The sequence below is a fragment of the Xyrauchen texanus genome, chromosome 10 (assembly GCF_025860055.1).
Source record: "Xyrauchen texanus isolate HMW12.3.18 chromosome 10, RBS_HiC_50CHRs, whole genome shotgun sequence".
Lineage (NCBI taxonomy): Eukaryota > Metazoa > Chordata > Actinopteri > Cypriniformes > Catostomidae > Xyrauchen > Xyrauchen texanus.
This window is the reverse complement of record NC_068285.1, coordinates 7,607,464-7,633,628: the sequence shown is the minus strand read 5'-3', so window position 1 is coordinate 7,633,628 and position 26,165 is coordinate 7,607,464. Positions and strand designations below refer to the sequence as shown.

The 26,165-nt window shown below is 37.7% G+C and overlaps 1 protein-coding gene across 17 annotated transcripts in view; it reads left to right on the top strand.

Annotated features, from left to right (window-relative positions):
* LOC127650380 (NACHT, LRR and PYD domains-containing protein 3-like) overlaps positions 1-26,165 on the top strand; it is a 1,539,373-nt gene that overhangs the window by 242,570 nt on the left and 1,270,638 nt on the right. For 6 of the 17 annotated variants that reach the window (XM_052135778.1, XM_052135776.1, XM_052135770.1 and 3 more), the window contains 2 exons: positions 23,416-23,462; positions 24,072-24,899. The exons of 2 other annotated variants lie outside the window; for them this stretch is intronic. In XM_052135778.1, the coding sequence (XP_051991738.1) occupies positions 23,416-23,462; positions 24,072-24,637 (613 nt within the window). In that variant the 3' untranslated portion in view covers positions 24,638-24,899. Of the gene's footprint in view, positions 1-4,263; positions 4,469-4,632; positions 6,404-10,259; positions 10,434-10,627; positions 10,799-10,991; positions 11,163-14,763; positions 14,938-23,415; positions 23,463-24,071; positions 24,900-26,165 lie in introns of those variants that run through there. 9 more of the 17 variants (XM_052135777.1, XM_052135771.1, XM_052135760.1 and 6 more) reach the window with 6 other exon arrangements.

Below are 26,165 nucleotides of genomic sequence, written 5' to 3'. Positions count from 1 at the left end.
CGAATCCATATAAAGTATATATAGGCTTGTTTATTGTTTGTTTTTTGAGTAAACTGAAGTACATAAAGTCCTGATGTCCCAACGTTTGAAAATTGATCTTTTTGAAAACACCGTTTTCGCGTTGAAGTGTGACTGTGAAAACGGATGTTTTCGAAAACGATGACGCGTTTCTAGTCATGTGACACATTCAGTCCAAAACAAGATGGCGAACGACGTTGTATCTTGGCTACTCTCCAGTTTGATGGCGTTGTTCAAGATTAACGTCAGTTTGTAAATACTTAATCTTACATTTCTTCAAATGAGACGGGATGTTTATTCGCAGTTGTTCAGCGGCGGAACGCGAGGACAGTTTCAAAGAGGCGGAAGTAAATAAACGCCTGAACTTTTGTTTCCGGATTCAAGTAGATCGCCATTAAACTCCGAGAAAGCGAAAGTGAAACTAGTAAAACAGGATCCATTTTGTGACGCAGGAAATTACACGACGAGAGAAACAGAGAAAAAGTTTGACAGTTTTTGTTGCACTGAATCGTCTGAAACAATCAATAAATTCATTGTGAAGTATTTTGTAGGTGATATTCTAGTCAGTAAAGAGGAAGTGAACATCAACAGTTCTTGACAGGTGAGTACTGAACTGCTGCTAAACAAACCAAAACTCACAAGACAACAATAATAAACCTTTCAAACTATCAGCTACAGTAAGACATCTAACAGATATCTAAGTATTAATCACAGCAGAACAAACAGATACTGAGACTTTTGCTCTTTTATCTGAATTGTCAGTATGTGTTCAGTTTCTTTGGCACTGAAATGTTATTTCTTCTATTGACTTGAAACGTTGCTTTGTTTTCTTCTGTTGAGTCTTCTGATGTTTCTCTTTATGCTGGTGTTTAACATGTCATAAAAGCTGACAGTCTGCAATTGAACCTCATTGATTCATTTCTAATGGAATATTCTAGAGGACAAATAAAAACAAATATGTGTCAGTATTGAACAAATAAACACGTCACAAATATAGATGATGTCCCGTTTGTTGACAGGTGTTCAGTGGACTGTTCAGATGATGTCATGGACTCCACAAAGGATCTCAGTGGACAGACAGACACAGGGAAGGTCAAGAGGTCAGAGGATTTCAATGCTTTAATAAAATACACTGGTAGATATTTCTGATATGCTGCACAACACTACAGTATAAAAACACTGAGGAGAAATGAGAACAGACTGGATTATCTCAAGTATAAACATGTGAAAACAGCTTTAGGGTAAAGTGAGATCTACAGTCAGATGACAGTGAGACCGGTTTGATTCAGTCACAGACAGAACTGGAGAAATGCACATTATTTAGGATTGGGGTCAAAGCTCATTTGTGTGTATGTTTCTCCTGTAAATGTGAATGTTATTATTTTATTCTTGTGAAAACAGTTTTTCAGAAAGCAGCACATTGCATTGTATAGTGTACATCAATTCTGTGCATTTATTGGCATGTAAATTTGAACCTCTTCAGTCGTAGCTGAAAGTTATTCGGCCCTCGTAAAAGAGTCCCCCTTCATCCACTAGACAGACAGATAAACTCTTCCACAAGTGAGTTGAACTGAAGCATGGATTTATTAGCACACCACCACTTAGGGTTGCCACCTGTCCTGTAAAATAAGAGATCGTCCCATATTTAAAGATGAAATGATGCATCCGGTATTGAATCAATACAGGATGCGATTTGTCCCGTATTTAAGCTGGTCAGATGGTGTTGCGGTGAAATCGTTCCAGATCTGAAATTAAACATTGAATTAAGTTGAAAAATTTGCCTTTGGTGGGTAATACTGTGGAGGGTGCGGTAAGGGACCGTCAGAGTTTTTTTTCTATATAAATGTTCAATAAGATCAAACAATGTATGAATACAATCATAAAGACAAGTACATGTGAAGGAAAAAATAAACAAATACAATAATAAAATAAAGTATAAACCATCCAAAATGTATACATAAATAAAAACAAGAAAACAATTAACTGAAAAATTAAAATAAATATATTTTTAACATATTAATGATGTATTTTCATGGCTCAAGAATGTTCTCATTTTACCATATAAGAAACAATATAATATTTTTATGAATACTAATTATGCATATTATTATATTATAGCCCCCACCCCCTTATTAAGTGTCCCTTATTTTAAAACCTCAAAAGTGTCACCCCTAAATAGAGTTGAAGAGAGTTAAACTGAAATAAAGGGGTAAAAAAGGAACAAATATGTTTGTTAAGTCTGTACATTAAAGAAATGTAACAGTTTGCTTGGCATGTATTTCAGAAGTCTCATGTTCGGACTGTTTGCACACAACTTTACAGAGAAACTTCAGGAAAACTACAATCTCCAGTGTGCTGCTTTTCACTGTCCTAAACCAAAAATATTCTCAAGATGGAAAGAATTCAATGTAAAATGAGATGTAGTCATTTTCTCTAAGTGACCACTGCTACTAAAAATAATACATATTGATTTCAATGACAACATGACACTGAAAACACTGGAAAAGAACATGTTACCCCCTTGAAGAAGAGAGAAATATTGGGAAGAGTAAAACTGAGAAACTGATGAGAGGAAAAGAGTGTTTGTGAGAGTTTGTAGTTTTTAAAACAGTGTTTAATTGCTGTTGTGTTTTAGTGTCATTCATGGAGAATCTCCTGAATTCAGCTGTGTGTCCATGAAGAGTGACCGGTCAATGGATGCTCCACATAAATTCAGTTCAGGAGCCCCTTGTGCTGATGTGAGGTGAGGACCCTCATGTTGACTGACAGTATGAACGTGTACACCACAGTCTGAGGGACCATTAGAAAGAATCCAGTGTAAAAAATATAAATCTAAAAGGAAATATGTAATTATAATAAAAATAATGAGTCCTGAGTTTCAGCACTTGATAAATGTTTTTTCCCTTCTGCTCTAGTGTGTGATGGCCGCAGTGTTTGTGTGTTTACTGTTACTGTTAAGAATGTTGCCACGATACCAACATAAAATACTGCCTTTTGCAACATGGTGAACAAAACACTGCAGCGTCAGAATATAAGATCCAGGAGAAAGTAAATAAGACAGAAATATAATACTAATATATTAATACTCAAAGTAATAATAATAATACTGTGTCATGTTATAATGACAAACTGGACAACAATAAATACTGTAATTGATGGTTATAATATTAATAAATAACAACTAAATTCCAAAATGTTAGTGGTGAAGTAGATTCTTGCACACCCTGTTCACAAAAAACAACAACAACTGGAAAACATCATTCATTATAATTAACTTGATTTTTATTTCATTAAACATTTTGAATGTACTTTGCTACAACGGCTTATAGGATGAATTTAAAATTATGATTTAAAAATAAATTTTACGTAATTTAAGCAACTATTTTCAAAATGGGGCCCCGGGTTGGTCTGTTGCTTGGGGCCTCAGAAATCATAATCCCGCCCCTGCTTGTAATGTCCCGTTATGTCGTGTTTTGAAGCTCATTGTGTTCTGAATGATCAAATAAAACACACGTCCTCACTGCAGCTTCAGCATTTCTCAGTTCATTAAAAATGAAAATTGTGTCATAATTCACTCACCCTCATGCAGAAGACACAAAAGCAGGTGTTTTATTGAATATGGTGAGTGGTCTTGTTAATACAATGGCAGTGGAGAGTGACTCACTTTAAAACTTAAAATAAAAGTATAAATGTGTAATTTTTCACTGTAAATCTTGACGTCTGTTGTGCATTCATGAGTGCTGTGAGAGATGTTTGTTCACAGCGGCTCGAGTGTTTATGTGTGAACTTATGTTGATGTTAGTGACATTGCAAGTTCTCATGTGACATATAATATATAAGACACATCATTAAATGTGTTTTATTACACTGGATGTTGAAATTATGTTTTCAGATTACTAAAAAAACACATGAACTAAACTCTGTTTAATTGCTGTTTTAGTGTCATTCATGGAGAATCTCCTGAACCCAGCTGTGTGTCCATGAAGATTGACGGGTCAATGGAACAAGCAGTTAACGTCAGTTCAGGAGAGTCTTTGATCAACTACAGAAACAAACAGGATTCATCAGAGTCAACTGCAGGGAAAGTGCCATTGGACTCCATTTTTGAGGTGTGTGTGAGAGAGAGAGAGAGAGAGAGAGAGAGAGAGAGAGCCACACTTATACCTTATAGGCTGTTTTTTTAAATACACACTGTCATGTCTGTGACTGAATGAAGTTTGTTGTTTGAATGTTCACTGATTTCAGGAACTTGAGCACAAAATCATCTCTCTGATGAAGAAAGAGCTGAAGAGTTTCAAGAGACTACTGATCTCAGATTCCCCAGCATGCTCTGAGAGAGAGGAGGAGGATGATGAAGATCAGAGCAGAGTCAGAGAGGGGTTTCTGAAGATCACACTGCACGTCCTGAAGAAGATGAAGCAGACAGACCTCGCTAACACACTTCAAACCAGTAAGAGCTCGCACTCACGTCACTATTACATCACGTCACCTTCAGAGGAAACACACAGTGTCTGGATTCACTCAATATTAGTGAAAGAAAATAAACTTCATGTCTAATGACCATTAAACATCATCATCAATTATAATTCCCATTTCTTTTCCTCTTTACATCAGAACTGATTTCTGTGCATCAACAAAAACTCAAAACAAAACTAAAAGAGAAATTCCAGAGAATTACTGAAGGTATGTCAAATCAAAGCAGCTCAACACTTGTGAATGAGATCTACACAGAGCTGTACATCACAGAGGGAGGGAGTGCAGAGATCAATAATGAACATGAGGTGAGACAGATTGAGACAGCATCCAGGAGAGCAGAGACACAGGAAACACCAATCAAATGCAATGACATCTTTAAAGCCTTACCTGGACAAGACAAAGCCATCAGAACTGTGCTGACTAAAGGAGTTGCTGGAATTGGAAAAACTGTCTCTGTGCAGAAGTTCATTGTGGACTGGACTGAAGGAAAAGCAAATCAGGATGTTCACTTCATATTTCCACTTCCTTTCAGAGAGCTCAATCTGATGAAGCACAAAAACATCAGTTTGATGGATCTTCTTCATCAGTTTTTCACAGATACAAAAGAACTGAGAGAATTGAAAACATTCCTTGATGACTACAAAGTCATTTTCATTTTTGATGGTCTGGATGAGTGTCGACTTCCTCTAGATTTCCAGAACAATTATATTTTGTGGGATGTGACAGAATCGTCCTCAGTGGATGTGCTGCTGACCAACCTCATCAAGGGGAATCTGCTTCCTTCTGCTCTGCTCTGGATCACTTCTCGACCAGCAGCAGCCAATCAGATTCCTCCTGAGTGTGTTGACCAGCTCACAGATGTACGAGGCTTCAATGACCCTCAGAAGGACGAGTATTTCAGGAAGAGTATAAAAGATGAGAGTCTGGCCAACAGAATTATCACACACATAAAATCATCAAGAAGCCTGTACATCATGTGTCACATACCAGTCTTCTGTTGGATTTCAGCCACTGTTCTCCAGAGACTGTTGAGTGAAGGAGAGAGTGCAGAGATCCCCAAGACTCTCACTCAAATGTTCACACACTTCCTGATCTTTCAGAGCAAACTGAAGAGCCAGAAGTATGATGGGAAATGTGAGGTGGATCTTCAGCAGGCTAGAAAGACTATTCTGTCTTTGGGAAAACTGGCTTTTCAACAGCTGGAAAAAGGGAACCTGATCTTCTATGAGGAGGACCTGAGAGAGTGTGGCATTGATGTCAGAGAAGCATCAGTGTACTCGGGAGTTTGTACCCAAATCTTCAGAGAGGAGTTTGGACTGCACCTGGGGAAGGTCTTCAGCTTTGTGCATCTGAGCATTCAGGAGTTTCTCGCTGCTCTGTATGCTTTTCTTTCCTTTTCTAAACAAACATCAGGTCTCTTCAGTATGTTTAGGTCATCTATGAGTGATTTCCTGAAGAGTGAAGTGGACAAGGCCTTACAGAGTGAGAACGGACACCTGGACCTTTTCATTCGATTCCTTCTGGGTCTCTCACTGAAGTCCGATCAGACAATCTTACGAGACCTACTGACACAGACAGGAAGCAGCTCTGACAGCAAACAGGAAATAGTTGAGTACATTAAGATGAAGATCAGGAAGAATCCCTCTCCAGAGAAATCCATCAATCTGTTCCACTGTCTGAATGAACTTGATGATCATTCTCTAGTGCAGGAAGTACAAACATACGTGAACAGAAGAGATATCAATCGTCTCTCTAGAGTCAGTCTCTCTCCTGCTCAGTGGTCAGCTCTGGTGTTTGTGTTGCTGAACTCAGAAGAGGAGCTGGATCAGTTTAATCTGAAGAAATATGATCCATCACTTGAATGTCTTCTGAGACTGCTGCCGGTGATCAAAGCATCCAGAAAAGCTGAGTGAGTAATTTAGTGTTTTAATCTCACTTTATTGTAATTAAATAGCAGAGGTTAGATTTTAATGTATTATGTTAGACTACAAACAACCCCTTACACTATTTTGATGTTTGTTTGGTTTCATGTGTTACTTTTTATAGTTTTACCTTCATTTTAAACAGACATTGTAGCCAAATAGATTCAAAATGTTTAATGCAAAGTAAATAATCTAGTTTAAAACAACAAAAGCATGTTTTCTACAGTTTTCCACTAAATAAATACAAAACGATACTTTATTTACTTTATACTGATACTTTATCATTTTTATTTATGCTTCCACATACAATAATACACATCCGCCTCATAAATAAATCATAATTTACCTGCATATATGTAAAGGTATCAATGGAAAGGAGGAGGGAGAACCGGCTTTTCAATATAAATAATAGTTTAATGATAAACTTGAAAGACAACATAAACACACACATGACGGACATGTCCGTAAGCGATCTCTCTCTCCTCGACGATCTCTCTGCAGTCGGCCTTTAAACCTCAGAGGCTTGATTAGCCTAATCACGGGACCGGTGTGTATGATCACGACCGGCCCGCCCTCCGCCCTGCCACAATATATTTTTACTAAAACATTTCTTTAATGAACATGATGTGCATAAACCCAGTTAAATATGATACAATACTGAATTATTATTGGGGGACCCAGTCAAGTTTATTATTATAATATAATATTGAATAATTATTACTATTATTTCAAGGATTTGATTTGTTTTATACTTTATTCATTTATTTGTCATATTGTAGCTTCCTTTATTCCTGCAATGTTTATTTTACACAGTTTTTCTGTTTCTGTTTTGATAATCCTTTAATGGATTTGACTAAAAACTATATTAAATTATGTTATACTTAATATATAAAATTACATTAAGATGTGAATAATATAGCGATCAACATTTATTTAGATTGGTAATGAATTATTAGTTTAGACGGCTTTATGTTAAGTGTTTATTTTTGTTGACTGATTTACTGAGGTGACATTATTGTTAAATTAGAAGATTGTACACAGAGGAAAAGAGAATTTGGTGGTAAATATTGTGTTATCATCTGTAGGTAATGTTTTCATCTAAGTGTAATCAATAGATGTTTAACTTCATGCAGCGCTGTGTGATCAGATCCAATCAGAGTTTGACTTGAAGCAGTGCATGTTGGTTAGAAATGTTGTTTGACTTAAGATGGCATCAGTGCCACGTCACCGTGATGTATGCCATTAAAGTACCTTGTGTGCTATTCAAGAGCAGCTGGCTGGCACTGCCAACGTAGCTTCTCCAGAGTGGCTGCAAGAGCTTTGATGATGTCACAACTTATTCATGATTGGCCAGAATCACAGATGACAACGGTAGCGTGTGTTTCATGGGATGCGTATGAATATCAAATGACACATACTACTTTTACTACTTCAGCTATGTCAGTCTGAGAAAGAAATAAGAGTAGTATGATGGTATGCCATTAACAAGGTGTTTATTATAACAACTCCAGTTCCAATAAACTCTCGCTAATTCATGTTTTTATAACAGCACATTATTTATCTCATATTATAACATGTTTATCATAGTAATATCATGTTTATTCAACTTTTTATACAAAAAATATGGACTCCTTTATTGGTATCAAAATAATTAGACATTTATTGGACTTTCTTTTGTACACACAGCAGGCCCTGTATTTAGAAGAACTCAATCTTTTCAGATCAGTAATGTTTTCGGTTTTTAGATGTACATTTAAAACCTGAGTTCTGATTTCCACTTCATCAGTAATAAACAAAGCAATCATTTTGGGATCTTCTGTGACTAATGTGAGTTGAGCACATTTCGTGAAACAGGATGGGTCCTGCTTGATGGCTCCGTTTTCAACTGCTTCCGCTACTACAATTGGTAAATCTCTCAGATCAGTAAGGCAAGCTGCAGTTGAAGTTGCACACACCTAATGCATGTTATTGGGTACATCTCAATCAGCTCTCTAGTACACTAAGCAGGGCACTGGTCAGGGAGTCAGCCATTTTTACGGCTGTCCCAGTCGCAAAATCATTCCAGTGCACTGAAACATTCTCTTCCTAAAAATTCTCTAAATGCACCATAAAAACCAGAGAGCATTGTTGATCACTGTGTTCACTTACCAGAAATGTTGTCATGTCTTCTTAAATCTCTCATGTCATTATAGGATGAGCGCAAGTATAAATACATGATGTCAAAGCCTTATTTTCTCTTTAAAAGATTGATAGATTAAATTGACTTCTCAGCTTAATGCCAAGTGTTTTACACGGTGGTCTGAATAATGGCGCCACATTGTGAAAGAGAAGAACCTACGTTTGCTGCCATTTAAAACAGCTAAACAATGTACTTTTTTTTGTTTGATGCATATGATGCGTAAGACGTATGATGATGTCACAGTGACATAATTTTTTTTGTTTACATTGTTTAAACAGTAAATTATCTAATTAGTGTCTGGATTAGGCTTTAAGAGGCCCTATTATACTTATTGGGACATTACCTTTCCATTAGTGTGTAATATTGCTGTTTGTGCATGTAAAAGGTCTGCAAAGTTACAAAGCACAAATTCAACGCCAAAGGGAGTTACTTTCTCCCACAGAAAACACTGCCCCTGAACTGCCTGAAAGACATGGTTTGCAGTCCAGTCATTACTTCTGTGAAATAGCTACATCACTATGAGGCACATTTGCCTAATTCCCACCTCAGGAGTGCGCTGCTCAGGCCTTCCATCCATTTAAAAATTGTATCCCCTTGCATACTTCACTCTGTCACATGGACTTGGATGTATGTCACTGCTTATGTTGTGCGAGTGTCCAATACCTTTCGGAAGACATGCAATGGGTTTAACTGGAACAACCTAAACCATTGATTACTTGGAGCGTGTTGCAGGCTGATGTCACTTTGTAGAATTATTTCGTGATTTTTGCACCTGAGAAAAATATTTTATTGGAGATTGATTTCAGAGGATTATGTATATATCATGTATGTTTAATTTTCTTTTATTAGAATGAATTGTTAGACAGGATTAGTCAGGATTTGCACAAATTAAAATGTTAACATAACAATGAACACAGGCTATAACTGTGTGATAAACAGTTTAAGCTAGCTACAAATATTATGCTGTTAATATATAAATTTACTAAACTGCTTAATTGACCTAACTTCACTTCCATCATAAATTAGGGTTGTTTTTGGGAAGTTCAAATATGTTTTCGAGACAAAAATTCTTAGACATCAGGATATTTTGCAGGAACCCAAGTGCAGGGATGCTAAACAAAGAGCTTTTATGAAAAAAAACTAAAACAAAATACAATCTAAAAACCCATACATTAAAATTAATAGAACCTTAACAAAAAGAAAATAAACAAGACACGAACTGGAGAAACAGACTAGGAATGACTGACTAACCAAACTCACAAAATGATCTAACAGACACAAGAAGGTAGAAGGCACAGTATGTAGAGGGAGAGCACCTGAGGAACAGGTGATGACAATCAACACAACAAGGATCAGATGATGAGGTGAGGCAAGGGGGAATGAGGAGGCGGAGTAAGGAGAGCACATGGCTGACACAAACACAAACAAAGACATGTGCTCAAAACAAATGCACACATGGACCAAAACAGACAGAACTCAGAACAATACAAGTTGGGCTGTCCAGACTGGGTCTTGATAGTAGAAGAGCTTCAAAAAATTTGCAAATGACTATGAGCAATCAAACATAGTGGCCATATATTTTTTATTTGTTCCCAACAGCTTTGCTGAGAAGCCTTCACTAAAACATATAGATTAACACACTGTTATCTTGTCATTTCTCTCAGTCTGATGGGATGCAATCTGACAGAGAAAAGTTGTTCAGTACTGGCCTCAGTTCTCAGCTCAAACTCCTCAAGTCTGAGAGAGCTGGAAATGAGTAACAATGGCCTGCAGGATTCAGGAGTGAATCTGCTCTCTGATGCACTGAATAGTCCTCACTGTAAACTGGAAATACTGAGGTTTGTGTTTGCAGATTCATTAGTACATTGGAATATACAATACGAATATATTGTGGATCATAGCTGTGACAATAAAACAATAAATGGCTCAGTGACTGTCACAACCCTTCATATCAAACTGTAGAGCATTCACTCTGTTATTACCATTTGTTTTATAAAACTGCTTTTTATTATTGTTTCTTTATTTGTTTTAGATGTGCAGCTTGTAGATTCACTGGTCAGTGTTGTGGAAGTTTGTCTTCATTTCTACAATCATCAAACTCCCTGAGAGAGCTGGATCTGAGTAACAATGACCTGCAGGATTCAGGAGTGAAGCTGCTCTCTGATGCACTGAAGAGTCCTCAATGTACACTGGAAATACTGAGGTTTGTGTTTGCAGATTCATTAGTATATTGGAATATACAATGCAAATATATTGTGGTTCATGGCTGTGACAATGAAACAATAAATGCTCAGTGACTGTCACAACCCTTCATATCAAACTGTAGAGCATTCACTCTGTTATTACCATTTGTTTTATAAAACTGCTTTTTATTATTGTTTCTTTATTTGTTTTAGATGTGCAGCTTGTAGATTCACTGGTCAGTGTTGTGGAAGTTTGTCTTCATTTCTACAATCATCAAACTCCCTGAGAGAGCTGGACCTGAGTAACAATGACCTGCAGGATTCAGGAGTGAAGCTGCTCTCTGATGCACTGAAGAGTCCTCACTGTATACTGGAAATACTGAGGTTTGTGTTTGCAGATTCATTAGTACATTGGAATATACAATATGAATATTTTGCAGTTCATAGCTGTGGTTACTGTGTACCAGTGGTCGACCGATATGGGGTTTTTAATGGCCGATATCGATATCCAGAGAGCAAGGTGGCCAATAGACCGATACAAGGCCGACATCACACTATTTATTATAGTAACCAACATAAAATTGTTAAAAATAATAATAATAAACTCTTAATTAACACTATATTTATTCAATTTCACACAAAACAAATAGATAATATTGTATTCAATATTTTAAATGGTAGATATCAGTTTCTTCAGATTTCTGTTTAGTCATCACATTTTTGTAATTTATTGATGAAAGTGATGAAATTTGTAATATATTAGGAAGAAGGAAAAAACAGTACATACAGTAGTCCAGCAACCATGAATGGCATGTCCACGTTAGCAATCAAAACTAAAAAATACAGAATCAAACCAATTGTACAAATAGTGTATAGTGAATAAAAAATATACTTAAAGCGCACGTGAAGCACTTTTATCTTGGACTGCATCCGAAAATGTAGGCAGCTGACTTGCAACCTAATCAGTTCATGGCTTAACTGACCGCTTTTTTGAATGAATTGAATGCTTTAGGAAACTGATCTCCAAACAGTTTGAAAAGCACCTTATTTTTATCGTTCCCAAGTATACAGCCTCCGGAGGTAGCATTTTCCTGGTTTCGGATGCAGCCTTGAAGTTGCACTCACATGCTCATGCAGATCCATCTCCTGACAGTTTAAACAGCCTGTATCACCTACTTCATGATTTGTGAATGAGAGGAACTTTTTATCCTGATACTGAAGTTTTTGATTCTGGCTGATGGAATACGCACTTACATTTACATGTATGCATTTGGCAGACGCTTTTTATCCAAAGCGACTTACAGTGCAATTATTACAATTATCCCCAGAACAACCTGGAGTTAAGTGCCTTGCTCAAGGACACAATGGTGGTGGCTGTGGGGTTAGAACCAGTGATCTTCTGATTAACATCCCTGTGCTTTAGCCCACTACGCCACCACCACTTCAGAGGAAGATATTAGATGAGTGACCGATGGGAATAAAACACTGGATTTTCTTGAGGTTTGTGAATGACATCTGTTTAAACGAGATATGCACATATTTGCAGACAGTATATAATAGAAGTTTTATTGATATTTGCCTTTTATCATAAGAACAGTTACAGGAAACTGTTAAGGACTGTTAGAATATGTGCTTCAGAGGAAGATATATGAGTGTTCATCAGGATGCTTGATCTGCTCAAGCTGTGTAAAGTTGGTTTATTGGATATGCGCATATTTGCAGAAATGATAATAGTTTGATTGATATTTGCCTTTTTGTCGCTAGACAAGACAGCTCAAAGTTACAGGAAACTGTTGAGGAGAGAGAGGGAGAGTGAAACAGGCGAGCACTTTAACATGAACTCAAACGTGTCTGCCGCGGCTCTGTTATGTGGACCGTTTAAATGACACTATGTGACACAATGTTGTATTTGCTCTGAAACATCATATTGTTGTAGTTACACGATGGTATGTAACAACAAAACAAACCGTGACTAGTCGTGTACATGTCTCATATGCTTCACGTGCAGGCAGGTGATTTTCGTCGCCAAATGGTGAAATTTATCGGCCAACGGCAATCATTAAATATGTCAGAATATCATCCGATTTATCGGCCTTGGCGATATATCGGTTGCCCACTACTGTGTACTTGTGGATGGGCTCCCTTTGCTGAGTCTGTTTCCTCTCAAGTGAATCAAGTTATTCTGATTCTGATATCACAGTTCAAAATGATCACAACATTAATTTTTTTCCAGCTCTTTCGAAAACTCGCTAACACTTTATAATAATGTTCCTTCATTAATGAATAACTACACAGGAACAAACGAGTAACACAATATTAACAATCTAGTACCAAAATTTCAGTAGTCGGTACCAATACCAGTGAAATTTTATGGTACTCTATACCATTTTCGGTACCAAAGCAAAACACAAAAACAGGTTTCTGAACAACACTCTTTTAATAACAAAGTCTACAAAACATTAGCAGCAGAACTAAGAACACAAATAAGCCATTGAGCAACACTTTAATTTAAATATATTCTTTTTTAATTATAACAAAACTGAACAATGTATGCTTAAAGTATTTTTGAACACTTATATAAGATTTGCTTCAACTTTTGCATACAATAGAATTAATAAAAAACAATTTCCAAACTAATGTGCAAAGTGCTCTCTTATTAATAAAGCTGCATTTTGCCATTTTTCTTCATGATAAGAAATGCATATGGACATATATCATATTATGATTAAAGTCACGAGCAATCGCGTTCTAATCTAACTGCATTAAGTGTGCGCGTGCGAGGGATGAGTTTCCCAAGGCAGAGTCTCTCTCAGCCGGGAGCAGTTTCAATCTCTCCCCCTTAGATCGGGACATTCACACAACTCCTAGAAGAGGCACCGACCACACAGAGAAATGCCAGTTTCTTAGTTTATAGTTATTAACATGATCTGCTTCTGTATTATTTGAACTTTAATAAAGCAATAACGCATTACATTTGACTGCATTTAAGATTTAATGCCGGGATGTTTCCTATAAAGAGCTCTGCCTCCGCTTATTCCACAACGTTACATGCTTCTGAATGTACTTTTTTTTAATGATTCCCTAATACTTTGGGAAATACATAAAATAAACTGTGAAAGTTTAAACTCACCTGCTTTATTTGCTTGAATAAATCCGGGTGTCGTTCTTTCATGTGCTTTGTTAAGTTTGATGTGTTCCCTCCTTTCGTCAGAAAATTGTGAAAGCAGCGTTTACAAATAGGTTTTTGCTGATCTGTGATGTTTCCCTTTTCATCTGCCTCAAATTACCTGGCTTTTTCCACTTTTCATTTCGACATGATTCAGTTGAGACTCCGCAGTAGCAGCAGCTGCTAATTTGCTTGCCGCAATCTTTTGCTTGTCCCGCCTCTGCATGGGTACCGGGTAGATCCGGTACTCGGTACCCCGGTACCTTCAGAAATTCTGGTATCGTAAATAATTTTTTGTTTGAGTACCGACTTGGTACCGGGGTACCGGTATTTTTGACAATACTATCCCAGAGAACTACTGAAAAAGTTTCATAATTCATGCAAAACTAATCAATAACTAATGCAGGACAAATGACTAGCAGTACATTAACATTTGAACTGCTACTGTAAACGAATACACAACGTTGTTTACATTATCAATATGTAATAGCATAGCAGACTTATGATTTGGGAAATCTGTCAATAATTCGCTCATGCTGTCTCCTAGAGAACTATTTATCAACTGAATAATTTTAAAGAAATTGATTTTCCAGTCGCAAACTTAGTCTTCCCCAGGAGGTCTCTCATCCAGGTACTGACCAGGCTCAACCCTGCTTAGCTTCAGTGGCAACTAGTCTTGAGCTACAGGTTAATATGGCTGCTGGTAAATGCTGATGTGTGTTTGTAGGTTATCTGACTGTTGATGTGCGTTTGTAGATTATTTGATTGGTTATATGCACGTTTTTAGATTATCTGACTGTTATGTTTGTGTGTTTGTAGATTATCTGGCTGTATGGTGACAGAGGAAGGCTGTTGTTCTGTGGCATCAGCTCTGAGATCAAATCTATCACGCCTGAAAGAGCTGGATCTGAGCTATAATCACCCAGGAGAATCAGGAGTCAGGCTGCTCTCTGAAAGACTCAACGATCAAAATTGCACACTGGACAAACTTAAGTATGTTGAGCTGTAAAACCCTGTTTATACCCATATTAACCCCTTAAACCCAGGCCCTAATTGGTCTTGAATTTATTGAATGGTCAGTTAATTCACTGAAATAGCACCTGTATTTATTCCTTTTAAAAAAAAAATCCTTAACAAATACACACAGAAGACATACATTTTTAGTGTTTCATTAGAATGAGGACATTTTTGTAATCATTACATTTTATATAGAATATTATTTTTTTACTCATTTTAGGAAAACAATTCAAAAGAACAATCTTTAAGCATCTGTCACTTAACCCTTTCACATTTACTGGTGCATATTTGTGATGGTTTATGACTGGCACCCTTAGAGTAGCGTCACACATTTGTGTTTCTGCAACAGTCAGTGCTGCCAGATTCAAATCGGTTTTCATGCCAACACTAAACTGCACTGCCCAAGTGCCTGTAATTCATATTCACACAAACTGATACTCATACAGTCTTTTCAAGCACATGGTATGATTATTTTATGACATAGACATCCAAATGGTCACACAATTACTACTATAAAAGTTTACAGCTCGTATACAAACAGTCAACACAAAATTGGGATCACTGATCCTCGCAGCCATGTCTGTTTACATTAGGTGATCGTTCTGTTGTCAATCATAAGTAACTCAAACAGCAACTCAATAGTCTTTTCGAGCACACAGTACGCTCATTGAAACAGACAGCCAAATTGTAATACATAAGTAATTCATCATTGTCGAAACGAATTGTCGCATAACATCACCATAACGGACAACAGCTCACCTATATGCAGTTAACACATCAGGAAAATGCAATCATTCCAGTCCAGCCATCTTTGTTTACATTAGGTGAAAATGTGTTTGTCACACACACACTCACACATAGTATATGTTGGTACTCCTATCATAATGATGTTTATACTGAACAAACTATCCCTGATAGCACACGTACATCAACCAGACGTCTATTTGATGTGTGTTTACATCTTAACAACATCTATTTTACATTGTTTGCTCATCTGCAATATGTCTATAATATGAAAATGTTGTCTCGAATGTCAATAAGACATTCAGCAGATGTCTTTGAGACATTTATGATCTAGAATGTTGTAAATCTGATATTTAAGATGTTTATTAGATGTTGCTTTCCAGATGAAAAGATCTAAAACAGACATCAGAGACGTACATATATTAAACCTGTAAACACACACAGTCACAAACATTGTTACTCATATCATTATGTGGATTCTCCATAGACACAATGATTTTTATTATATATATTCTATCCCCTAAACCTAACCCTCACAGAAACATTTGGGATATTTACATTTAAAAACAATTATATATTATGTATGTTTGAATTACAAGGACACGAGAGATGTCCTCATAAACCACATTTATAGCATAATACCTTCGTAACTACTAGTGTATAACCTAATAAAACCACCAAACACACACACACACAGTGTACAGACAGACAGTATTGATGATTTCTGACAGTTTTTATAGCTATGTATAAAAGAGGAAGTAAAACAAATACAGTACAGTAGACAAAAACCATTTGTTTATATGTTTAGTATATACAGCAGTGGGGATTTCTCTAAGACTGCAAGGAAAGCTCAGCTTCCCTATAATGTCAAAAAATAATGGTCAAATATGTACTATTGTGTAAACAATTTATTGACTAAAAATGCGTTAGAACACGCTCATCTCGAAGACGAAGTTCGTTCAGAATCAGCTACATTACATATAGCAGGTCGGCTGACTCGATTTACTTCTCATACATTCCCGTAGCGTCAGTGCATTTCCTGTTGATGCCGAAGGCCCATTGACTTCAATGGGGCTGCTCTGAACAGTTTTTTCAGTGCTCGAAAATAGACGGTCATTGGATAAATGCTGCGATTATGTCCCGCCCACGGATGCTCAGCGCCTCTGGGGGTGAATGAGGAGTGGGCTGGCCCGACTCCGGGCTTCCGCGTGATGATTGGAGGATCTGTCGAAATACTGCATCTCCTTTTGATTGACATCGAATCTGTACTATAAGAAGTCACTGAAGCTATTTCACGGCTCAGTCCCATCGCGGATTTCTCAAGTGTAGTCGAAAGACAAACTGCTGCAACCTATTTCTTTATATTTGTTTGGCTTAAATTGCTAGTCAATTTGCATAATACATTTCACACAATTATACACCACATTCCTTGTTTCAGTTTTACCAAGTTTAATATATTTTGCTTTAGAGCTGCTCATTCGTTCGTTCGTTCATTCATTCATTCATACAGTAGGCTAGGCTAGCGTCAGACGGGTGAAACTGCGCATCGATGGCAGACGGTGCTAATATTGTCGACCTGATTTTGGCAAAGCCATTTGAAAGTCTTCCTTACGAGGAAAAAATTAGAATTAAACAGCAGGGCAGATCAACACCTAAGATTGATTTAGTGCAAAAAATAAGGAAAAATAACAGGTCTTTTCAGCTCTCCTGGTATGACAAAGTTAGCTGGCTGACTGGAAGTGCTGTGACAAATAAAATGTACTGCTGGCCATGCCTCTTGATGAAACCATCTCACGGATGTGTTGTTTGGTCAAAAGTGGGGTTTGGAGATCTGTCTAACTTTGACAGGGCATATAAAAGACATGAAAAGAGCAATGAACATGTGAGTGCATGTGCAAGATTAAGTTGCATGGGCAGGATCAGGGTTGAGCATGCAATCAATGAAGGTGCTCGCATTCAAGTGACTAAACATAATGAAACAGTCAAACAAAACAGGGCCTTCCTAAACCGCCTTATTGATGTAACATCCTTGCTTGGCCGACAGGAGCTGTCATTTAGGGGACATGATGAGAGTAGTGAATCATCCAACAAGGGAAATTACAGGGAGTTCACAGAAACATTATCTAAATATGACTCTGTACTGTCCACACAATTAGAGTCCTCAACTGTGTTTTCTGGTATGTCCCATACTATTCAAAATGACTTGATCTCTGCTCTTGCAGCCACCATTTCTGATCAGATCAGAGATGAAATTCAGGATGCTCCCTTTTTTGGATGGCAGGTGGATGAAACAACTGATATATCCTGCCGTGCCCAACTCTCTGTCATTGTTCGCTATGTGGATAGTGCAGGTAAAATTCAGGAGCGCTTTATTGGATTTTTTGATGTTTCTGGAGGGCTGAGATGCTCAGTCCGCTTTTGATGTTTTAAATGAGAACATGCAGGCCTACAATTTTAAGGATAAGCTTGTGGCACAGACCTATGATGGGGCTGCTGTCATGGCTTCAGCACTCAATGGTCTGCAGGCCAAAGTGAAAGCAATAGCCCCAAGTGCAATGTTTGTGCATTGCTATGCACACAGACTGAATCTGGTGCTGTCACAGGGGCTAAATGCTTGCCTGAATGCAGAATTTTTTTGCATCACTCTCTGGGTTTGGCACATTTTTTTCAAAATCCACAAAGAGGACGTCTTTTCTGGAGTCTGCAGGCTGTTCAAGGTTGCCCAGAAACGCTCCTACTCGATGGAATTTCACATCACGGATAGTGAGCACTGTGGCAAACAATTATGATGGCCTCCTGCAGACATTTGAAAACATCATTGCAGACACGACAATTGATGATGATACACTGGATTGTGCCAAAGGCTTTCTGAGGAAACTGGAGGATTTTGAGTTTGTGTTCATGTTGTCAAATCTTCACATATGAACAAATCTTCACTGAGACTGATGTGGTCTTTGATGTTGTCCAGCAGAGGGCGATGGATGTTTTTTACTGCAAGAAAAGAATTGAATCTCTTCTTGCATTTGTCAAAGAGAAAAGGACAGAGGGGCTTTCCAAGCTGTTTATGCCAAAACAGCAGATCTCACATCAGACCCACGAGATGAGCCCATGAGAAAGCCTGCTTGACCCAATTGCAGGATCCCCAAGAGCACTGCAGAAATCTCTACATGGCCATCCTTGATAACATCTTGGAGCAGATTCCTCAACGTTTTTCAAATTTGGAAAGTATGCTCTTCTTAGAATTAGTCAATCCAGGGAAATTTGATGACATGAGACAAGAATTTCCAGAGGAGGCCTTCCAAAGTGTCCTGAAAAGTTATGGCCATCACTTTGATTCAGGGAGACTGAGGTCTGAACTTCAAGTCCTGTATTCAGATCAGGACTTGCAGGGTAACAGGGGAAAGCTGTGTGATTACTTGGTGTTCCTCAAAGACATGGAGTTGGACAGTGCAATGCCTCAGCTTTACAAACTGTTCTCATTAGTGGCAACAATTGGAGCTACACCTGCAGGTGTAGAAAGGAGCTTCTCCTGTTTAAAGCGTCTCAAGTCCTACACCCGTAACACAATGGGCCAAGGTCGTTTAAGCAGCCTAGCTCTGCTGGCCATTGAGAAGACACTTGTCAAGTCACTGGAAAAGACGCCTAGTTGGTACGACAGAGTCACAGTGCATTTTCTCGAAAAGGAACGTAGGGCAGAATTTACTTTTAAATAAGTTTATAATGTAGGCCGAAAATGAGCTTCCCCTCTTTGAAAGACCAGCAGCCGCCACTGATATACAGTATTTTTAAATATATTTTTATCTATAAATTTTTTAAATGACAAATCAAGAATTCAGTATATTACTCGTCTACACTGTGAAGTGTCACGTGACCTCACTCTGGGGGTATTCAAGGGAATTCAGAACCGACTAATGAAAAGGGAAAAACAAAATTATTCATGGTTTTGATTTAGAAAAAAAACACTTCTTAAAAAACCACCTCACCTGAATCTTATTTAAAAGTGTTCGCAATCATAAAATTATAATCCCCAACAAATCACCCCTATTAAGAACATTATTATTAGGGTCACTAATCACTAAATCCATCCATCTTCTAAAGCCAACTGTCATATGCAGGGTCACATGTGCTGGAGCCTATCCCAGCTGTCTCGGGCCATAATCACTAAATCATAAACCCCAACTCATAGCCAAGATTCCCACCTGTCCTTTACAGAGCTTTTGGACTTTAGTTGTCCAAGAGATGACTTGAGGACAGTCCCCTAAATACAGAAAAGGTGACAAAGGGCAAATTTTATTAAAGGTGCCGTATGTAAGATTCAGAAACCCTTGTTATTAATGACACCTGTGGCCTCCATAGGGACGCGAGCGAGCATTTACCAAAACAATTATGTAATGTACAAAGAGACTGAACGTGATTCACCGGCATCATGCTGACAGATGAGGTAGCATAATTAAAATTACTCAGTTATGATTGTTTTAAAAACTTTGAGACTGTATATTATATTTGACTCTCCAGTGCTGGAACAGGGCTAAAACAAAGTGTGGATATCGGTCTGACTATGTGAGACTGTAGTTTGAATAATCACTTTTCTTTGCATGATACATTGACTGCATTTATATGATATCCGCTGTCGGTGTTAGCTAGCTAGTCAGCTTTATCAATTGCTGTTAGCTAAATGTGGTGGATGATGACAGTAGCTGTTTATAAAATAGACTGTACATTATAAATATGTGACACAATTCAGTATTGATCTGATTCATCACAACTGACATTTTGATATATCGATGCACTATTGTTTTATAATAATAGATTATATATATTTTCTGTATAACCAAGTTACGTTACTCTAATGAATGTGTCTTTTTGCATTATCTTGAACATTGTCTAGCATTCATTTCATGTGTTATTGTAGTTTAGCTAAAATGTCACAGATCAATCCTTATGGCTCAATATGTCACATGCTTTGCAGTTATGTAAGTTTACCTGTCCAATTAGAAAAACGCCAATTCAGGGTCAGTTTTGATCCCCAAAACAAAACAAAGGTCCATCCAGGAATCAAATGCCCTGCCGATTTTCACTCTAGTTTTCACTCGACCATGATCACATTCCCGATTAACCAGACGGGATTCAGTAAATCAATGTTTTTTGGCTTACTCTGAGTTTGTGTTGGAGTCGGTGTTGTGCTGGGACGTTTGCTGGATTCTTCTCTTAAGATAATGTTGTCTAGTGTTGCAGTTTGCTTTTGCTGTTGAATAGTGGAAGAGAAGCACTGAGGCTCTCGGGAGCGCACATAAACGGCACATATTTGTGATTTTCCCGGCAAAAGCGACCCGCTCCCTTCACATGAAAATCAGTCTACAGGCTTTAATAGGCAAACTAGGAAGTCTGTGAAGGGCTCATTTTATAAGTTGTGTTACAAGCTGTTCACACATTGGCAAAAAAAGGTGCTGCTTGCTTGATATAACCAAAATATTGTTGAAATGGTTTTGCAGTATTTGGTTGGGTAAGACTTTCCCTTTTTATTGGATGGGGAACACAGTGGACAGTGACAGTGATTCAGGGAAAAGGTCTTTTAGTCTCTTTCTTCAGTTTTCTTGCCTTGACAGTAAAAATCAATTCTATATCAAAACTGCTGTTCAAATAAAAGTGAAATGTTCAAATCTTACCGATCATAACAGAAGCAGCGTCACTGGTCAATGATGCAAGAGTGTCTGCAGGTCTGCATTTCTCTGCTGTAATGATGTTGAAGATGGTTTCTGTAATAGTGGCAGCATCTCCAGTAGGGATGTAACGGTTTAACAGTTTCACGATATACCCCAGTTTAATAATAGATGGTTTTCACACCATAGACATTCTTATTCACAGTATTGCATGAATATAAAATCTGTTTAATTATAAAATCTGAACTTTTCTAAAATCCAAATCAGTTTAATGATGACATCATCAGATACATTTGATAAATCGTGATTTCCTCATTTTACATTGAATGGACACTTCATTTAAAGGCACGGCACGGGCTCATCTCACCACAAAGACATGTCGGACCCTGAACATTTATTTACACCATCAAAAGCTTTTCTTGGTCCAAATATAAAAATCCTACATTAAGATTATTGTCTCTGGCAAAAGAAATCAGATCATGTATTCAAAACAAATGATCAAATATTGTGCGTTTAGGAATACAATATGACTGGTCAGTGTGAATTAATTTAGATATGTAAAGTTTGAATCTGTTGGTTAATGCTTTGGACAGTATCTTATAGTACATTTATTTCACTGCTGAAATCTGCAGTGTGAGAGTATTTTGGACATTTTGGGTTTGGCACCATTAATGGTTCTCAGTTATTCTGTTTGGAAAGTTTGTTGCATCGTCCCATGAAATCTGTGGAGGATAATATATTTAGATGCAAACGGATTGTGTTTATATGAAATGTTACGATGAGCTTATTTTCATTTTATAATATTTATTATTTGCTTAAGTGCAGCACAACAGCAAGACTACAATATGTTTAATACTAATAATATGTTTTATTTGTAAAGTACTAAATAGGGTTTATAAAGTGCATTAGCATACAGGAAATGAACAGTGATACTGTAGCACATTTGCTTGTGTTGTGCTCTGTCACTGTATTAAGCTCATTTAAAAAGTGTTACAAATAAACACAATAGCACACAAATATGTTTAAAATGATGTACACTCACATTAGATGATGACTCCAGTCAGATACTGACCTCAAAAAAAGCTGTTTAATTGTACATTGAGCGGGTCGCCCCTCATGGATGCTGCCATGTTGACCGCACATAACAAACTGTCTTGCAGTTGATCAGTTACTACCACTAATAATATCAATAATGATCACAGATAAACGGTGTGACATCAAGCACCAAGAGTGAGCACACAACGGTCTCATCAGCCACCAGAGAGATTACGAGTCGCAGCAGTCCATCTTACAGACATTTTTGTGTGGCCCAGCAGCAGTTAACAGGGGCGGTGCAGGATTTTTCACAGGGGGGGTCGGGCAGTGATCAGTCTGTGGTGTCAGTATAAAGTCCAAAACCACTGGTACTATTGGGACGAATAAGAGCCAGATAAAAACTTACTGCTGCACTTTTAAAAGCGGCGCTAACACTGATCTGGAGCCGTTTCATAACCCAGGATTAAAAGTGTTGCTAATCACCTTTCAGAGTTACAAGTGTGAAACGTTACTTTACTGGAGGTTAAAGCGGGGTTAAAAGACAATAACCCAGGGTTAAGTGCAGTGTGAAAGCACTTGAGTTTATTGTTGGTGGGATGTTGTGTGTGTGTATTGCAGGGGTGTCACACTCAGTTCCTGGACCCCTCACACCCCTCATGTGTTGTAAGACTGTCAGTGGATTGAAATATTGAATCATGATTAATCACATATTTGTTTTGTTGTTAGTGTTAACACATTCAGTTCCAGGAAAACTAAATAACAGTCCTGTGTGTCATTATTAGATTCTTTTCTGAAAGTTTCAACTAGTTGATAAAAAATGAGGCTATAAAACCATCAAACTTTTACATGCCAATAAAGCTAATAAATATAAATTAATAAAGAGAGAGAGAGAGAGAGAGAGAGAGAGAGAGAGAGAGACATTCTCTGTGTGTTATTTCAGATAAAATCACTTTGAAGTAAGTTTCAGGTGAGCTGAATGTGATGTCATCATTTGTGTGTGTTTGTGTTTTTATAGTGTGGATCATGGAGGAGAGTTCAGGATTACAGCAGGACCACACAAATGTAGGTCTACACACACACACACACACACACACACACACACACACACACACACACACACACACACACAGGTTTAGTGATTGTTGTGTTTTAAGTGTTTTTTCTCTTCTTGTGTTCAGATGTCTGTGATCTCACACTGGATTCAAACACACACACACACTCACACACACACACACACACACACTCAATAACACACACACTCTCACACACTCACACACACACACTGGTTTAGTGATTGTTGTGTTTTTTGTGTTTTTTCTCTTCTTGTGTTCAGATGTCTGTGATCTCACACTGGATTCAAACACACACACACACACACACTCAATAACACACACACTCTCACACACTCTCACACACTCTCACACACTCTCACACACTCACACACACACACACACACACACACACACACTGGTTTAGTGATTGTTGTGTTTTTTGTGTTTTTTCTCTTCTTGTGTTCAGATGTGTGTGATCTCACACTGGATTCAAACACACACACACACACACACACACACACACACACTCAATAACACACACACTCTCACACACTCACACACACACACACTGGTTTAGTGATTGTTGTGTTTTAAGTGTTTTTTCTCTTCTTGTGTTCAGATGTCTGTGATCTCACACTGGATTCAAACACAGTAAACACTGAACTCATTCTGTCTGAGGGGAACAGGAAGGTGACACATGTGAGAGAGCGTCAGTCATATCCTGATCATCCAGACAGATTTGATGAGTATCGTCAGGTTCTGTGTAGAGAGAGTCTGACTGGACGCTGTTACTGGGAGACTCAATGGAGTGGAGATGTTGCTGTTATATCAGTGTCGTATAAAGGAATCAGCAGGAAAGGAGAGAGTCGTGACAGTATGTTTGGATACAATGTAAACTCCTGGAGTCTGATCTGCTCTAATGACAGATTCACTGTCTGGCACAATAATATCGCCACTGACATACGTCCCCCTTCACACGACTGTAAGAGAGTAGGAGTGTATGTGGACTGTCTGGCCGGCACTCTGTCCTTCTACAGCATCTCTGACACACACACACTCACACACTTACACACACTCATCACCACATTCACTCGACCCCTCTATGCTGGATTTAGAGTTTTTCCTGATTCCTCAGTGTGTGTGTGTGAAATGGATCATCAGAGACACACACACACAACTGGATGAGTGAAATATACTCACTGTATCTCACATCAACACAACTCCAAACTCTTTCTAGAAATCATTTCATCAATGAAACTGATTGAATTCAATACAATGACAGTACTTTGTGTCTCACTGTGATGTGATTGAACTTATTTACTATCAGATTCAATAATAAAAATAATGATTTTAAATGAATAAATGAGTCTATATATGAACTCTTTATTAAACACACGGCACATTCAGATACTCATTGTTTTATTTATACTAAATAAACATTTACAAATACAGAATTCTTGTGATTTTTCTACATTATATAAATCTTAATACTTAACAGACAATTGTAATCCCGTTTATCAGTCCAATGACGGTCTCCAATAATACGGGTGAAAGTCTCTGCGCGTTACAGTCTTTCTTGTTACTCAACACAACAATATTAAATGAAATACATGTTCTCTTATGTATTACCTCGTTATTTCATCTGACTCCATAAATGAAAAAGGTTTTTAATGATTTCTGAGCATCATTAAAAGTGAGCGAATGTTTGATTATTCTTTTAACTCCTTTAATTATATTTTACCCGTTTAGATTAAGAAACTATGTCGCTTTGAGGTCCTCGCGTGTTTTTCTCTACACCGCGGGTCTCACGATCACAAGCGGCCAGTATTGGATCATCAAACAGAGGTAATTGCTATATACCTGAGATCGGTCATGTTCACGTTCACACAATCAAAGATACTTCAGTATAGCCCCCATGGAATTGCATACACTTGAATGTAACGTAACGTTTTCTTCAGTAGAGGTCACAGCCACTATTACAGATGTGAGTTGACCAACATAACTTCTCTTATAATAGCTTTGGATTGGCCATGCGTGGTTTCCCACGTATACTTATCTGGAGAAACATCAAATTAAAACAGAGGTAAGACACACCCGAATTTAGATTGGTCAAGCAGCGTTTGCTGTTCTAAATGGAAATTCCCTTTTTGTCCTTGCAAACCAAGTACACTTGAATCGATGCCAAATATTAGTCGTCACTAATCTGACGCAGACTTGCGGTAACATAAGAATCGTTTAATCTGTTTGGGAAACACAATGTCAGAGTCAGTCAGAATAAAATCAAATGTTGACAATTTATTGACCAGGTAGCATAATCAATTCATCAATTCCAATTAGACAGTGATAAGTCAAAGTTAGACATTTTATCAAAACCTAAGAAAGTCGAATTGCAATCACCTGATATAAATTACACACAGTAAACTGTGTGGGATCGTCTGACTACAGAGAACCATGAACTCTCCTTAAATACCCAAACCATTAACAAAGGGGATTTTGGGAGTGGTTAGGTTTGGAAGTCCTGGGGACATACCTCATTAACATACAAGCAGGGATGGGGACAGACCTCCAGAATTATAAAGCATTTGGCAAAGACCTTATAACTTTGTTGTCATTAAGTTTACAAACCTGGGAATAAGAGCACTATACCAGACGCACTGAGACATTTTAAATGATACCAAACATGTTCCACTAGTTACATTATTTGTATACATCC